Below are 17,666 nucleotides of genomic sequence, written 5' to 3'. Positions count from 1 at the left end.
ACACACACACACACACACACACACACACACACACACACACACACACGGTTTAAAGTCTCCGCTGAACTCATCAAATGTGCAGTAAAGCAAATAAAACAGTTTAGTTAAAGTTTTAAATGTGTGTGTTGTTTATCAGAACTTGTTTGTCTGAGCTTAGTCTGCTAACAATGTGGTGTCTCACAGGGTTGTGTGTCAAGACAACATTAGGGTTGGGCAATATTGGCAAAAAAATTTAATCACGAGTAATTGCAGTATTTAGCCGATAACGATTAATTTGACGATTTATGCCCTGGAGTCCCTGGACACCCTTAAGTCCTAGTCACATGAGCAATTTAGTGGGAAAGATTTGCTCTTCGTAAAAATCTTTTTCAAACTGTGTCAAAATTACAGACTTCAAGCTATACATCAGTTTTAAATTGTGTTGATATATAAATAAATTAGAGAACTTGTTTTTAATGTAAACCCTGTGATGGACTTGAGACCTGTCCAGGGTGTACCCCGCCCCTCGCACTGTGACTGCTGGATATGGGCACCAGTGACCCACGTAACCCTGAAAAGGAAGAAGTGTGTACAGAAAATGGATGGATGGATGTTTTTAATGTTCGTAATATTTGAAGCAGATTGGAGAACCGAGCAGACTGACTGGAGAAACCTCCCCTGGTGGCATTAATCATATTAATCGTCAAGTGCCAAAAAATAATCGATTAATGTTCTACTGACGATTAATTACACACGATACGATTATGCCCAACCCTACCTTACATGTTAGTAGATGTTTTAATTGTGAATAGAATAGAATAGGTGTAATAGCAGCAGCAGATACAAACATCAATGCACAGAAACAGTATATAGAATTATTCTGTTAAATGTGCATTTAAAAAAAACTGCATAATATTAACATAATTTATTTAGCTATGATTTGTTCTTTGCTTTAAACAGCTCATTATCTGATGATGTAAACAAAGCTTAAGTTTTTTATTACCTTTGTAACATGTTTAGATACGATTTAAAGCACTGACATCTAAAACCAGAGGTTTATAGTAACAAAGTAAATTTACTTTGTTACAGTGCTTAAGTAATTTTTGGAGGATTTGTAATTTTACCAATTATTTTTGTAACAGCTACTTATTTATTTTGTTACATTTTAAAGCTAAAAATGATACTTTTACTTCTTTACGTTAAAATCTAACATCTAGTTACTCGTTACAAAATTAAATATGTTGGAACTCATCATGGAAGATGATGTTTCTGCACTCTAAAAAATGAAGGGTTGAATTTACTCAACAAAGACATGTCAACTGGCTCCGCTGAGCCTAGCTGAGTAAACTGAGTAAATAATATACATATATCGCTCAGTTTACTCAACCTGGCTTAGTGGAACCAGTTCAGTAAATTCAACAATTTAATTATCAGAGTGTAAACGTACTTTTACGTTCCCAGTTTTTGTGAACAGTTTTATGACTTTTACTTGAGTAGTTCTCTCATCAGTGAAATTTATTTTTACCAGTCATTTTCTGTTCATGTAAATTTACTTTTATTTAGTTTTTTGTTTCAAGCACTTTATAGACCTCTGTCTAAAACTAGTCCTCTGATAGTAACATCTTTTTATTGTTTTCTAAATGGATTTCTTTCTGTAGCTTCTCCTCCTGACAGACGATGAGCACCACCACGGCAGAAATGGAGGCTGTTGAAACAGAGGGCGGTCCGGAGGAGCAGGGAGCCGTGGCAGCAGGTCACACAGGGATTCCAGTGAAGCCAGTTTGGGCTTCGTTAGAAGAAGCAGTTCAGATTAAAACGGAAGGAAACGCTTTCTACAGAGAGAGGAACATTCGCTCTGCCATCGGTCGTTACCATCGCGCTCTGCTGGTGCTCCGAGGCCTCGACGCTGACTTGATGGCACCGGTGAAAGGATTTGCACCCCAGACACCTCCCCTCACGCCTGAACAGGACTCGTTACTGAGAAAAACACAAGTGGACTGCTACAACAATCTAGCTGGTAGGTACTCACTTTGATTATTATTTTTTTGTCAGCTTACCATCCAGATTTTTAAACAAGTGATAGTTAACCATTATTCACATTTTGCTTAATTTGCATATTTCTGTGAAACTCGTGTGTTTTAGCCTGTTTGCTGCAGAAGCAGAAGGTCGATTACGCTCGTGTGCTGGAGTACAGTTTGCGAGTGCTGCGGTGGCAGCCAGGCAACGTCAAAGCGCTGTATAGGGCCGGAGTAGCCACTCTGGAGATCGGAGACGCAGAGTCAGCGAAACAGTACCTGACCCAGGCCTGCAGAGCACAACCTAATGGTAAGAAGAGAGCCAGGACACTGTAATCAGCTACAGCGGGGTTTAAAGTATTGACTGATGGTTGCTTGTTTTTAAACAGACGTGACGGGTTCTAATCTAATCTGTACTGACGGAAATGTTAGAAAGCTTGTAAAGTATAATGAAAACGCAATAATTTATAATTAAAACGCTCGTTTTTCTTGAAAAGATGAGCATCATCCTCTGCCTTTCATGTCAGAGTTTTAGACTAAGCTCATCGTTGGTTGAGCAGCGAGTTATAACCTTGTTATAACACTGTGTGTGATTCCATGTAATATTTTGTAACGTGACAGTCAAAGTGTGTTTTGTGAATGAGTCACCTACTGTCATGTCTAATTTTAGTTCAGTATCTGGAAAACTTACTGTCATTTCTGTGTTGACTAATTTCAATCAGCTGCGGCGGCCGTCAACTGTAGATATGGATTAAAATCTATAAGATACTTTGGTAACAGACACACATGAATACAAAAAAAATAATCGTTTGGCATTATATGCTCTATATTTAACTGTTTTTAAGACAGAAAAAGGAAAAACAGCCCAGGTGAAAATTTTTAACCCCACCTTTTTTTTTTTTTGCACCTCACATATTTTCTGTCAGCGATTAACTTGTGTAAATCTCTGCCACGTTTGCCCCCACATTTCATCAGATTTTCTTTCCTTTGCTTCGTCAAAGTTCACTGATAGCAGCACATACGTAAAGCATCCCACACTCTTTATCTCCTCATGTCACAGACACCAGCGTGAAGAGGCACTTGCAGAGGGCGGAGGAGAAGCTAAATCAGGAGCTGCAGAAGGAGAAAGCCATGTATCGAGGCATGTTTTCCTCCGGCCCGCAGGACGGCAGCGGAGAGGAGGTCAGCCGACCGAACGGAGCAGGTGACCGAGTTTAAACTGACTCGTAAAGACCTCAGCTTCAGATCGTACAACGTCAGAGAAGCTTTCACACGCGTTGAATTGCTAATGTCACTGTCACTTTTACGAGTTTGAAGTGGACGTAGGAAAGTAAATGTTTGAACTTGGTACAGATTACTGGAAAGTAGTCAGCAGGACAATAAATATGTTCCTGCTGAAAATAGAAAGGCGAGCACGGACGAGTCAGTTTCCTAGCAACATGGAAATGAAGTCCAGTAATGTGTGTCTGCGAAGGCTGAAGAGACGCTTGGTGCGCTTTTTCAAACAGCCCTATAATTGAATTATTCTGTTCATGGATGTTAATTTTTTTTAATATACTTCAAGTAAAAATATTTTTTAAATAATTCCCGTTTCATATGTCTTTTTAACAAACTCGTGATTATTGCAGAATACAATGCAGGCATTTCAGAGCAAGTTTATTCGCTTCCTTTTATTTGTCATAAGCCACAAAAAGCCACAGTTTATTCTCATACATACTCTTAAGTCTTTTAATAATTCAATAATCGTTTTAAAATCCTGAGCAAAATATCAAGTTAAAGAGTTTCTGCTTGGTTTTGGTCATTATCTGGCCAACATGATTGTACTTCAGAAGCGGTATTGCCAAAAGTCAAAGAAGAATATTACATTCTCACAACAGATATATTCACTGAACAAGTCACAGAGCAGCATGCAGGGAGGGGGGAGTATGTGTATACACATTCGTACTGGTTAGACTCTTACGCAGTTAAGATTTTTATAGCCAATAATAAGTTACTATTGAGTTGGATAAAATGGAGCTTTTTTTTCTCACAAAAATATCCCAAAGTGGTGTTGAGCTGTCAGATCCTTGGAGACTCTGAAAAATTCAAGAAAAAAAATGTCTGAAGTTGTTTTAAAATATTCTCTTTCCTCCTTTGAATTATTATTATTATTGGTCTTAAATGGTATTTATTTATTCACAAATTGTTTTTTTTTTTCTCCACCACACCAGCACCTTCCAGCACTTTTGCCGGCTAAATAAATCAATTCAACACTAGACTTCAAAGCTGCGAAATGATGTTTCAAAGAAGTTCGATAAGCATATTTTTAGAAGATATAAAAACTGGCTATGGTTTATAATTTCTTCAGAAAATGAAGTTTTGTATGAAAGAAACTCCTACACTATGTGTTTAAGGGCTGTATTAGAGAACCTGGCAGTCTGTCAACTCAATACTTGTTTAATATTAAAATTTAAACAGTGATGGCACTTCCTTTTACATCAAATAAAACACTAAGCACAACTGGTGTTTTGAATGCAACACGTCGGCGACGCTTCGATGCTCAATGTACAAGTGTCACTACTTGGACGGCTTCTGTTTGAGACTCAGCGACCTCATCGAGCCGAAAACCTTCCTGCCCAAATCCCTCAGTGAGCGGGAGCGCTGGAGAGGCCCCCGCGGAGGCGGGGAAGGTGAGAACGACGGGGAGGACAGCGGGGAGAGCGACTGGCAGCTGCCCTCGAGGCTCTGGGATCGAGACAGGTTGAAGAGGCTGGCGGTGGAAGACAGGCGTTTGTCCTCTTCCTTCGCCCTCAGCAGCCGGAGCCCTTCGTCTTTGCCCACCCCCGCTCCGCCCTGCGCCACGTCTAAGGAGGACACCCAGTGCGCCCTCTTCGTCGGCTCTTCTCGGTGGTTTCGAGGCACCAGCAGGCCCTGGGACTCACTCCTGAACAGAGCCCTCCTGGAGAGACGGGAGTTGGAGCTGTGTCTCTCCCCCTCGTCCTTCCCTCTCATTCTTGAGAAGATGGGGGAGCAATCGACTTTTGGCTTTTTGTCAACGCTGCTGTACGTTGCCTTCACCCTACGGGCCTCCCTCCTCCAGGTTCCAATGTTGCCCCTGCTCCAGCCGTACCCATATTCAGCTCTGTCCAGCTCCTCCTTTTCGCTTTCAGAGTCTTTGCCCCAGAGGCGTCCCTCAAAGCCCCTCCAGAGCTTGCCGGGTGACTTCCTGGGGGTCTGAGCCGCGGCTCGTTCCTGTTCTTCCTCCTCAGCCCAAACAGAGCTGTAGTTGTCTCTCTTAGCGTAGCTGCTAACTGTAGCGGCCCTGACCAGCCTATGGGAGGCGTGCTTCCCTCTGTAGAGACCCTCTCCCTCCGCCTTCTTCCACCTGCCGCCGCCCTCACCGTCCCCCCCGCTGTGCCGGAGCGACCCGCTTCTCACCTGGATGCCACCGTGCTCCAGAGGCGAGGTTCTGGAGTTAGTGTGGGGCAGGGAGCACTGGAAGGGCGAATCCCGGCGGAAAACGGAGAGGGGGGTTGCGCCCAGTGGGGACGGCTGCAGGGGACGCGGCGGGGAGTGAGCCCTCGGCGTGGGGTGCGAAGCCGGGGAGGACGCTGTAGAGGAGGGGAGGTCGGACGGGGAAGGGATGTGCTGGTAGTGGCCGTATGAGGCGTAGTGGGAAGACGGAACATGGACGGACTGGTATGGGTGGATGGGGCTGCTGGAGTGTGAGAGAGGGGGGGTGAGGCTGGACTGAGACTGTGGAGAATGGGTGACACTAAGAGAGAGCTGTATGGGTCTCTGAGGACTCACCTCAATCAGTCTGGTAAAGTCATGGGTCTGATCCTTCTGGGCTGTGAGGTGACCTTTACTGTGGCCCCTCACCTCACCTGCTGAATCTGTTTGAAAGCAGTCAATATCCAGCTCCACCCCCTGTTCCATCAGTCCAACAACCACAGACCTGGACAGACCAGAAAGGCGGGAGATCTCCCCCACCATGGGGGAGTCTTCACTCAGCTTGGAACCAGAGCCTGACTCTTGGATCAAGCTGCTGCGCTGAGACCCGGGAGCCGATCCGGTATTTAAAACAAACTGTCCGGTCTCGGGCGGTGCACCGCTGCTCCAGTCCAACGAGCGACAGAAGGTGGACGATCTAAAAGCAGAACCGGCTCCCGGAGTGGACGGGACCTCCAGGGAGCTGCGGTGGCTCAGGCTGCTCGGACAAGTTGAAATCCGAGAACGAGACCTCGGTCCTGGGGTGGGCGTAGCGGACGAAAGGGAAGAGGCCGAGGCGGTTGAAGTGGTAGAAAAGTCGCTCCTCGGAACTCCGCAGCTGCCATTTTTGGGATTGTCTGTCAGACTGTGGCTAGAGTTCATCCCAGGGGTCAGGTTCAAGTTGAGGTTGAGGTGCAGGTTTATGCTCAGGTCCTCACCAGTTGCTGAGGGAAGGTTACCCAGGTTGATTGAATTCCTGGTAGCTTTTTTTCCCATGGCGCTGAGGCTGACTCTGGACGAGTTCCCCAACAGGGATTTGGAGGGTGTGATGCTCCCCCCTGGCAGGGTGGAGGGTGTACTACGGCTTTCAAAGGCAGACAGTGATTGGGTGGAGCCATGGCTTTTGCCAGGGGTACAAAGACCTTTGGGTGCGACTGGACCAGGAGTGGCAGCTGAGCTGAGATCAGAGGTGGAAGAGGTCATCCGACTGTGGTACTGTTGAACCAGCTTAGAGATGTATTGCTCCAAATGACTGACAGAGGCCAGAGCCGGCGGCTGCTGAGGCTGGAGGGGAACTGGTTTAAAGTCAGCATCTATCAGCTCGTCGTGATCCGTTTCCTCAGCCGTGGAGGTCGATTGCTCCTGGTTCTGGGAGGTGAAGAGTGGACTCTGGAGGGCAACGGCGTGGAGCGGGCTCGGATAGGAGTACACCTCTTTGGTCCGACGAGATACTAGATCTGTGCAGTAGCTGGGGTCCAGCTGGAGCTTTGAATGGTGGGATGCAGGAGAAACGGTGCTCAGGAGAGGCATGATGGAGAAAATCAAGGAGTCACCAAGAACTGTGCAAAGATCAGACAGGAAGCTCAGACCAGTGGCATCCAGGTCCCCTGGGAAAGAACACAAGAACAAAATCAGAGATATTAGTTATTTTACATCATTTAATGGATTTTAGCACATCCAAGTTCTACGACAACTGTTTCCCTTAAGACTTCTCATCTGAGAGGCCAAGGCTCTTCATCCCATAAGTTACAAAATAAGAGTCTTTAATCTACACAGCTCCTAAAGTTTCAGTCAAAACAAAACTTCAATTTAAAACTAGGGATGTCCCGATCGGATCCTCAGTATCGGTGGCAGATATGGCCATTTTTTGTAAATCGGGTAGAATCGGATTTAGTCATGTGATCGGGCTGATCCAGTTTTCGTGACAGTTTTCAGCATCATCATGCTTTACAACTGCTGTTAAGAAGTCAAGACGCACACAAGTATGCAACCATGTCCAGTGTGGGAACACTTTTCAATGGAAAACTGATGCTGAAACTGCATTTTGCAAAGTCTGCAAACTGGATGTTTCTCATGGTGGGAACAGCAGGGCTCTCTTTAATACTACCAACCTTGTCACTTGGAAAGAAATAAAGCTATCGGATCAGTATCGGAAAGACTAATCATTAAAAAAATTGGATTGTTTCAGGAGTCAAAAAATCTGGATCGGGACATCCCTATTTAAAATCTATAAAAACAAATTCTAAACATCTTAAATGTCTACATCAAAATGTTTAACAAAAAAAAAGATTTGACTTTCAGTTAGGAATGTGGTTCTGAGAGCAGAAACAGATTAAAGATAAATACTTTTTAAAGGCATTTTTTATGAGCTGACAGCCAAATATTTTCTCTCATGCGTCAGTTTTTAGACAGCATGTTAGAGGTTGCCAAGATTTAGATTGCTGTGTTCTCAGAGGGCAAAATATGTTTTTCAGCCAAGCGTGCTGAGAGAAAGTTATCTAAAAAGAAATAGTTATTTTCCATCATAGAATCAAACAAGTCTTTAAGGTGTTGTAGGGGTCACCTCGAGTGAAGAAACAAGATTTACTACCTCGAAGCAGGCTTTGGACAGGCCTGACGAGAGGACAGGAACTCTGTCACAAACTGAACTCTATTTAGGCCATGACAGGTCATTCTAACCGTGGAAGAGAACCCCTCAGTTCTCTTAATCAGATAATGGACAGAACAATCTCTTCTGTTCGTGATTCATTTGTTGTTTAACTAAGAATGTTTATGCATTTGTTAAATCATRATAATGACTGTCACAGGAAAAGTGGAACGACTTCTTTTATCGTGCCTTAAAGATTTATAATGGTATAAAAAAATCAGAGAATCTGATTGCAATGTTTTCATTGTGTTTTTATGTAAATCACTGTTTTTATTTTACTGTGAACACAGTAATATAATTGTGGATTTTTCTTGAGAAAATCTTTCATTTATCTGGACTAACAGAAGGTTCAGAACTGATTATAAAACAGAAATGTTAATTAATCATCATAAATGTTTTGCAGTGATTTCAGAGTTTATCAGAAGAAAGCTGAAAAGAGGTTATATCATGTTGTTGAACAACCACAGAATTTTAACCTTGGGCTGGCGCCGGCTGGCAAATCTTTATCTTTCTTTCTCTGACTCATCTGTAAGCCTGAGGGCGGAACCAAAGTTCGTCCATTTCTTTTACTAACCCGGACGGCTTTAAGCGACACTCTTCTTCCTGATTCCAACCTAGGAAGACAGCTGGGATTCTCTCCGGAGAAATCCCAGTTTGGCTTTAAGTCTGATCCCATGAGCTAACTAGGGAAGACTTCACAGCCAGGGACCCGGCACGCCTGCCGGTGGTTCCAAATCGAGGCTTCAAGCCTCTGAGTGTTTTTAACTCCCRAGGGGAGATTTTATTTTGGAAAGAGGAACCGGATACGGCTTGAATTTTTCTGGCTTGGACTGAAACAGACGAAAGTTACTTGGAAAAACACCTGTTCGCCAACGACCGGTAAGCAAGCCAGCTCCTACCCCGAGGGTGCATTAAGAAGTCATCATCAGGTAAAAGCTGATGTGTTCGGAGTGACGTGTCATGTGGAACCTGAGCTTAGAAAAGACGTGCAGTTCCGGTTGACCCACACTTTGATAAAAGTAAAAGTAGTAGTAACCTACTAATCTTACTTTCCTCCTTTCCTTGTTCTTAATTTGCCGAAACTTAAGCTAAAAGTGCCAGTAAAATTGTTTGGTTGTTAACATCAGAACTGACGTTTTACTGTTCTATATAAGTAATCTGAGTTGATGTGAATTGAAATTCGGACGCGGGTTTTATCTCATTTAACTCTGACGCTTGTTATAGGAATAACCACAATCAAGTGTAACTTATGATCTGTTCAATTTGTGTAAATAAATGATTGCATAGTCTTTTCAAATCATTTAATTTGTGGCTCATTTTAGTCTGAAGAAATAAAGGAAAAAAATTTGTTGCCCATTTTTAATTAATCGCGAACTTCACTTGACTCATCTGTAGCATCACTGAAGAACACTAGCCTAACAGCTGAGACTAAATTCTTCAAGAACATGGATGGACTTATAAGACACGTCTCCATCATCTCACCTGAACCTGGTTCTGGTTCCTCCGTTGGTTCCGGGTCTCGACTCTTGTTCGTCTCAGGCTGCTGCGTCTGCACCGCCTCCTCTGACCACAGGATGTCAGTGTTCTCAGCAGACCCGGGACCCTGTTCCCAAAGCTTCAGAGGTCTGGCGGGGGGCGGGGCTCCACCATGGGCGGCATCGCTGGACACGGAGTAACAGGAGTCCGACAAAGAGCTCCCACTCACTGAATAGAAACCTTGGAGAGAGAGAGAATTTTAAAAAAATCAATCAGTTTGTGTCTGTGCTGCGACGGCCAGCTCTTTAAAAGAGGAATTTATGATGAATTTTCTATATGAGTAAATGAGCTGTTAGAAAGGACTGTAAAAAGAAGTTAAACAGAAACGAGACAATCCCCTACAGAAACTCAAACTTCAGTAAAATTCCAAGAGAAGGGTTTCGTGGTACTTCAAAACCTTTGCGTTTGCAGTTCAGTGGGAAAAATTTGGTACAATTAAAACTTGACCTCAGCTTTTGTTTCAGTTTATAACAGACGTGTTGAAAATAAATTTGTGAGTACAGACAGAAAAGGAGCGTTGACGACTAAAAAGCAGAAATTTGATAATTTAGCACAAAAAAACCTGCAGGGTCGGCAGCAATAAACAGTCTTGGGCAAGTCAAACAAAGTTCAGGTAAATAAACGTAAAAAGATCGTGGTTAATGTTTAATGACGTGAACTGCAGTTTTATCAAAAGGTGACGAAGTATTGTACGAGTCTGTGCTGTTATCTCACACACACACACACACACACACACACACAAAAGTTTGCACAGCTATCTATTGACTATTCCATTACATTTCTATTCCATTGACTTCCATTCCATTTCTACAGCCTAACCCTGACCACAAACCCTAAGGCTAACCTCACAGGTACCTGACCCTAAAACAGACCTAAACACAATTCACACCTTGGTCCTAAACACAACCTCCAACCCACCAATGGCATTTAAACCAAATGGGGACTCGACTTTTGTCCCAAAATGCACCAGTTGTCCCCAAATGTAGGATTTTTGTCTTAAAATTGCCCCCAAATGCCACCAAAGCCGAACCCACACACACACACACACACACACACACATTTAAAGGTGTGTTCTTTACCTGAACTGGGTCTGGAGTCGCCGTCCGGGGGAACCGTACCGCTCAGGTCTGGAGTCGGAGGGGAGAGCAACTCGGAAGGGGCGTCCCAGGACAGACTGGACCAGCGCGAGTTACTCCCCCTGTTTGAGGTGGACTGGACTGTCACGTCCCCCGAGTTACTGCCACAGTCCTCGGGGCTGCTCTGACATGGAGACCCCATTGTGTTTGTGGGAGAGGGAGCCTGGAAACAAAAAATACAAATCAGTCAGAGCTGAGCGATGGAGAAAAACGTGTAATGATGGATGATTAAAAAAAACATTTTAGAAATAAGTGGAGATCATTGTTAAAATTCATGACTTCCCTGGAAGGAATACATGTCTCCCAACACCGTACATGTAAAGAAAAATTGAGCAATCACTAGAGTATGAGATAAGATTAACTTTCAGCTACTACTAAAACAAATTTTAGCTCAGTATTTCTAAAATGGATGGAGTTCCAGCCATCTTGAATCAGGTTGACTCCAAAAGAAATTTATATAGTAGATGCACCAGTGATTCATTTATTAAAATCTGTTCAGTCACTTGAGATATTTTGCTAACCGATAAATAACCGCATGTACACACAGACGTCTAGCATCTGCCATTTCATAGCTAATAAACTTTGTTTTAAGCCTGAAGTATGAACATTTTAAAGCAAAAAAGCATCTTTAAAGAAATGATCCATTCTTAACTACCAGGGCTGTGCATTGGCAAAACTTTGGTGATATGATACTTATGACACAGGAGTTGCAATATATATCTCAATATATTGCAATTCTGTAAGCGAGGCCATATATTGTCATTTTTTTCTCCAAAAGAGTCTAATTTTTAAGAACTCAGTATAAAGAGCACATCATGCATACAATTTGATTAAACTGTGCTGTATTTCACATTTCTTCGCACAACATCTATTAAACCTTAATTAAAAATCTATATAGTATCAGGAAATGAAATAGCACAATATTTCAGTGTATCGATACGAAGAAATTTATTGGGGTTTGTTTACTACTGATTTTTAAAAGCACCGCACATTCTGTAGCCTTTTCTCAGGTGAATAATATCTTTATTCTGTGATTATTTTTGTGATTACATTATTTTATGTACAGCCTGGTCTGAGTGGCTAAAGATGGTTACACAGAACCTGAGGTACATAAGTTACATGCCAAAACACACTTTCAACACTAAACTGAACCATTTTCATGTTGGAACAGGAAAATTGTATGAGAGGACCTGATTTCAGCCATTTTTTGATGACGCAATGAAAATAGGCGAAGTCAGGTCCTGAAAAAGGTTATAAGAGTCTCTGTTTCCTGAATCCTTTGCTGAATGCACGGAGAACGTAATAAATCCTGTGATTCAGTCCCAGCAGCTGGTGTGGTTATATGACTTCCTTTTACATTCAAATATTGGTGTATTTTCTATCTGGTTAAAAGTACATATTAAGGTAAACAAACACGCATAATTTTCTTATTCTCTCTGTTATTTTCTTACAGCCCTAATGAATATCAGAGTGAAAAGTTTTTCTCAGTTATAACAGACTTTGCTGCAGCAGGACCTGAAGTACTCTGTGCTTTAATGGGAAGTGCCTAAAGAGGGGTAAAAGAGCTGAACAAAAGGGGGTTAAAATGAAACGACTGCTTTAAAAACTCAGCATGTTGTGTCCAAACTTTACGTCCGCCCGCCGTCATCCACCAGAACAAACAGGAATGATGACCCGTGCACAAACACAGGGCCTCCGTTTGCCAGATTAGTAACAGTTCACCAGAGTTAGCCCTCCCTTCTTCCATTTCTCCTACAAATTCCCTACAGGATTCCAGTCAGGAGCCCCCCCAGCCCCCCCTCGCTCCAGGAATGAGTCTGATCAAGCCCAGAAGACAACAGGAGCACTGTGAGCGGTTCTGATCAACCCTCCTGTTACTGAGGAAACAATACAGGTAGTGACTCACTGCTGGGGGTGACGGGAAGGTGGGGGTCCTGAAGAGAATGGGAGAGGACAGATGATGTAACAAAGAGCAGCCGGAGTGACAGAAGGGGAAGGAGAGGAGGGGGGAGGAAGAGGAAAAGTGGGTGAAAGAATTTCAGACTTTGACCCATCTTTGGTTAACTCCCCCACCCAACCCCCGCTTCCCATCAGCTCTATCAGCTCTATCAGCATGTCCCATGATGTTTATTTATTTTTCCTCCTGTGAGTCGTGGCTGAGTGGGTGACCAACACGAGTGCGAGGGACCAAAATGAAAAGAAAAAAAAACACAGGAATGAGTCACAGAGAGAGTGAAGGCAATCGGAGGGAGGGAATGAGCGGTTGCCGGGTGAGAGAGAAGGGCATCTTGAAGGACCCCCAACCTCCCCCGCCCTACCCCCTCCACAAATAATCTCCCCCATCCCACCCACTTCTATAATATCCTTAGAGCCCCCCTCTCACCATAGCTACTAGCTCCTGCTCACTACTCCTCCCACACACAACAGCACAACAGGCAAAATATTTCAGCCTGAACACACTTCAATCTAAACCTGACTTTTTTTTCTTTTTTTTTTTTACCATAAAAACACAAATCAACATTTTGACTCGAGCTTTTCCAACTCTGGTGCACCAACCCACCGTCTGTCACCACAAAGAACTGCACGTTAGAGTCTAATGTTGCACAACGAGCAGAGCATGATCAGATCAGAGGAGGGTGGAAGTCTTCTCAGCTCTGTAATATGATATACACACACACACCCCCACCCCTCGGAGCAACGTGGAGCAAATGCACAGGTCGATTGGATAATGATGGTGCCGCGATCGCAGCTGCACACCTCCTTAGAAGAAAAAAAAAAGGTGCATGATGTCATCAGTGAGACAAATCGAAGCGGCAGGATAATGAGATCGGAGGCAGGCGGCGAGGAGACCTCGCTGCTTCCTCTCACAGCGTGTTATTTATTGTTTCGTGCATTATTAATGCTGGACTGGAATGTAAAGACGGCCCACGCTGCGCGTCTTCATTTCCAGCACGACGAGCGGAGCGACGGGCTTCAAGCTTCTCCTTAAAACACTCAGATGGATGTTTCACGAGAGAAGATGAGAGTATCAACATTACAGAGTGTTTCTGGGCGCTCAGACAGAAAGCCTGAGGCTAAAAAAAAAACTAAGGGGGACAGAAGCTGTCTCACTCCACACGTCAGGGTAATGGTCCTCCATGTAAGGCGATGCTCTCCATTATACGACACACAGGATACATTATTATGGCTTTATCTGGCAATTATCTGCATTATTGATTTGATTCAGACACTTCACAACCTTTATGATTGGGTTATGGGCAAAGATTATGAACAATTAGTGTCTTACTTGTTGCAGATAACTCTTTAAATAGCCTGAGTCGACAAACCAACAGATTTAACACCGGTTTCTCATTGGGCTCCGACTCAAAAGTGAGAAAATAGACAAATTGTTAGATTTAGTCTGGCTGAATTCTGAGTTTGGGACCAGAAAGCTGCGCAGCTGCAAAACTTTATCCTAGGCCGGGCGTTTCCGCCCACATCACACTCACCTCGGCTTGCTTTGTACAAACTTATGATTTAAGGCGAAAGCAGATGCTCACGCTTTCCACTCGACGACTGTTTTGGAGGGAAAATTTCCAACCAAAATGTTCAGAATACAAGCAATAAGACTCAAACCAGCAAACTTAAAAAAACTTCAAGACACTTTGGAGACACCCTAACCTTTCACCAACAGCTGCAGCCCTGTGAGATTTTCAGCTATTTAGTGGATTTCTATTAAAGCTGCACGACGAATCATCACAGTGTACGTGTGCGCAATATTCACATCGCAGGTCCTGCAAATTAAACCATGTAATCTAGGAACTAAACCATACGTTACTGCATTAAAACAGTCATGTGTTGGAGCTTTTATTTTGACGGGTTGCTTCCACAGGCAGAAGCAACACAAGCGGCTTTGTGTTAAAAAAAAGTTTAAACTTTCATTTTGTTGTGAAACTTTTGGGATAATAACGGCAACATTTTTTTTGTTGAAGCGATGTCGGTGAATTCTTGAGCTGTGGAGGAAGACGATGAAAATCTTGACAAAAACGAGGAAGATGAGCAAATTCTGAACAGGAGGAAAAGAGATAAAATCCAGTTAAATCCTGACAGAAACTGAGATAGTGGTAAAATGCAATTCAGGTTTGCAGATCAACCAATCAAAACGTTATTTATATAGCACTTTACACACCCCAAGGCAACCACTGCTGCACAACAAAACAAAAATACAGTAATATGAAAACCTGCAAACAATCCTCACTTCCAAAATAAAGAAAAATAATTAAAAAAAGAGAGAGACTGGACTGTACGTGCTCTCTGGAGTTTAAAGCCAAACCAAAACGATAAGTCTTTAAAAGAGATTTAAATACATTAATAAGCATTCTGGCAGATCTCACAGAAACAGGGAGACCAGTCCACAGCTCAGAAGACTCTGTCCCCTTTAGTCGCCTGCGAGTCCTACCAGGATGATAACTGTAAACAGGTGCCACACCATTTAAAAACCAAGAGCAAAACTTTTAAAACAATCCAAAAAGAAACAGGCCGCCAATGAAGAGAACGCATTACCAGGGTAACGTGCTCACATCGTCTAGTCCCCGTTAACAAACGATCAGCAGAAGACGGTGGAGCAGAGACTGCTCACACTGTAAAGAGAGCTGCAATAATCCAGTCTGGAGAAAATAAAAGCATGAATAACTCTCTCAAGGGAATCAAGAGAAAGATGAGGCCTGACTTTGCCGATGAGCCTTAATTAATAAAAACTAGACCAGACCACAGCGCTGACCTGTCTGTCAAATTTAAAGTTAGTGTCTAAAATAACCCCAAGCCAACAGCACTGCTAAATCCTACCAGTAGCTCTGTTTTATTTTCCTTTAGACAAAGAAAATTTTGCTCCATCCAACTTTTAACATACTTTAAGCAATTCTGCAGATTGATAGGAAACATATACTAATGTTCCAGCACAATAAAAGCAATATAAGGTAACAAGAATAACTCAAATACAAACATACTTGAAAAGTGCACAAAAAAAGAGGTCAGATCGGTGCAGGTTCATCGTCAACAAGACGGCAGCATGACAAAGTAAGATCCAAGTCAGCTGTTGAAAATTCCTGTATTTATTTCATATCGCAGAGTTGGAACAAAAGTCAGGTTTTCCCAGTATCACGTAGCCCTAATTTCTACAGTTTAAAAGCAACTTCAATCACAATAAATTTCATGTCCTTTTATAGTAACGCTCTTTTCTGAACCTTTTCAATGCCATCGATTCAAAGAGCCATCCACAACAGGTAAGATATTAACTGTTCATAACCTTTCCGCTGAACCACACTTCTATAGATCGGAACTATAGCTTTGATTAAAACATTAAGAGTCACAATCTTCATTTTTTTTTAAATTTCAAACATGATTCATTAAATTTAATAACTACATTTTTATTTTGTCCTCAGAGTGAATTAAAAAATGCTCGGAAGCGTACACTTCCTCCTTCTCCCACGTCTTTCCTCTGCTCTCTTCCGAGAGGGCGCCTTTATTTTTGCCCACAGAACAACAGCGGCGAGGTTTCCACAAGCTTAGCCTCAACATCCATTTCGAACGGCAGGAAGAGTTGCTGACTACCTCTTTTCTAGTCCGCAAAAATCGATCGAGGTGCAACAAATCAATCCATGTCTCGGTAACAAAATATATTCTGAAAAAAGGGGCATTTTCTGATTCCACGCAGCAGCAGCTTTAAATGAACGAATCAAAACAGAAAAGGAAAAAAACGCCTACTGGGCAGAAATCAAATTTTTGTCACGACACTGATTCAGTTCATTTGATTTTATTGGAAAAAGTGCTGAAATATCCACTTTCTCCACCTGCAGTTGTTTTTTTGTTTGTTCGAGTTGCAGCAACTATTTTTCCCATCTTCTGTTTATGCAAATGTTGGATGTGCTGGCGGAGGGCAAAGGGCAGCGAGCCAGCCCCCCCTTCGGAGGTGAGAATGAACATTGCTGCTCCGCCTGAAGGCGGGGGGGCTACAGAGGAGATGGTGGGTGGTGAGGAAGGCAGCACATAAGGAGATGAGCTTCTCTGCAGATTGAACTGCAATTTCCATCCTTGCACCAAAAAAAAAAAAAGATTTCAAGTGCTCTCCGCTCGGTGCTAAAGAACATTCACTGTTACGGTTTTAGATTATTTTAGCAGATAAATATGCAATTTTACAAAAAAAGGTGATACCGGCCTGATTTTAACATGTATCATTGTGCTGCAGGCTGCTGACTAATGTACCTCACAGCGTAATAACAGGTTGTTCAAAGTGACGAAGTAAATGTTCAGAATAACAATGAACTGTTATATAATGGAGCCAGCAGTGGCTTTGGTTCATATCTGAAATTATAATAATAAACCCCCCACAACAATGCGGACTTGTAAGGCCTCTGCTCTGTCAGATCTACAGATAATCCTGAGATTATCCACAATAAACTGATGACTGATGCGCCGCATGACAGGATATTAGTGCTGCAGTGAAGTTCTACTCCTGAAAACACAAATCTGTACACATCCTGCAGTATTTAATGTCTGTCACTGAATCTGATTATTAACAGAAAAACATTGACTGACCTGCGAATAAAGCTCATCTTCATTTGTGATTTAATATTTTCACAATTTTTTTTCCACATGGTTCCACTAATTGGCTAATAGCAGAGCTATATTTTCATTAAGCAGATTAGCTTTTTCTTTAACTTTGAAAACCATTAGCGGACCAATTAGCTTCCACTAACAGGTTTGTGTCAGTCCCACCAGTCTTCAGCTGGACTGTGACAGTTGTCCAAGTCAGTGTTTCCCAAAGTTGGGGTCAGGACCCAAAGTGGGGTCCCGAAACATCAAGGTGGGGTCCTGAAAAGATTTTCTGAATTAATTACATTTTTG

General features: G+C 42.8%; 2 protein-coding genes across 2 annotated transcripts in view; one reads left to right on the top strand and one right to left on the bottom strand.

Annotated features, from left to right (window-relative positions):
• ttc9c (tetratricopeptide repeat domain 9C) overlaps positions 1-3,578 on the top strand; it is a 4,361-nt gene extending 783 nt beyond the window's left edge. Inside the window, exons 2-4 of the mRNA XM_014006249.1 lie at positions 1,638-1,996; positions 2,122-2,304; positions 3,055-3,578. Of these exons, the coding sequence (XP_013861703.1) occupies positions 1,657-1,996; positions 2,122-2,304; positions 3,055-3,212 (681 nt within the window). The 5' untranslated portion in view covers positions 1,638-1,656 and the 3' untranslated portion in view covers positions 3,213-3,578. The remainder of the gene's footprint in view (positions 1-1,637; positions 1,997-2,121; positions 2,305-3,054) is intronic.
• Positions 3,579-3,649: 71 nt separating this feature from the next.
• si:ch211-168f7.5 (mucin-17) overlaps positions 3,650-17,666 on the bottom strand; it is an 18,847-nt gene continuing 4,830 nt past the window's right edge. Inside the window, exons 2-4 of the mRNA XM_014006188.1 lie at positions 10,728-10,947; positions 9,595-9,828; positions 3,650-7,072 (exon numbers count right to left, since the gene is read on the bottom strand). Of these exons, the coding sequence (XP_013861642.1) occupies positions 4,551-7,072; positions 9,595-9,828; positions 10,728-10,947 (2,976 nt within the window). The 3' untranslated portion in view covers positions 3,650-4,550. The remainder of the gene's footprint in view (positions 7,073-9,594; positions 9,829-10,727; positions 10,948-17,666) is intronic.

The sequence above is a fragment of the Austrofundulus limnaeus genome, unplaced genomic scaffold (genome assembly GCF_001266775.1).
Source record: "Austrofundulus limnaeus strain Quisiro unplaced genomic scaffold, Austrofundulus_limnaeus-1.0 Scaffold1, whole genome shotgun sequence".
NCBI lineage: Eukaryota > Metazoa > Chordata > Actinopteri > Cyprinodontiformes > Rivulidae > Austrofundulus > Austrofundulus limnaeus.
This window is presented reverse-complemented; position numbering and strand designations above follow the sequence as displayed.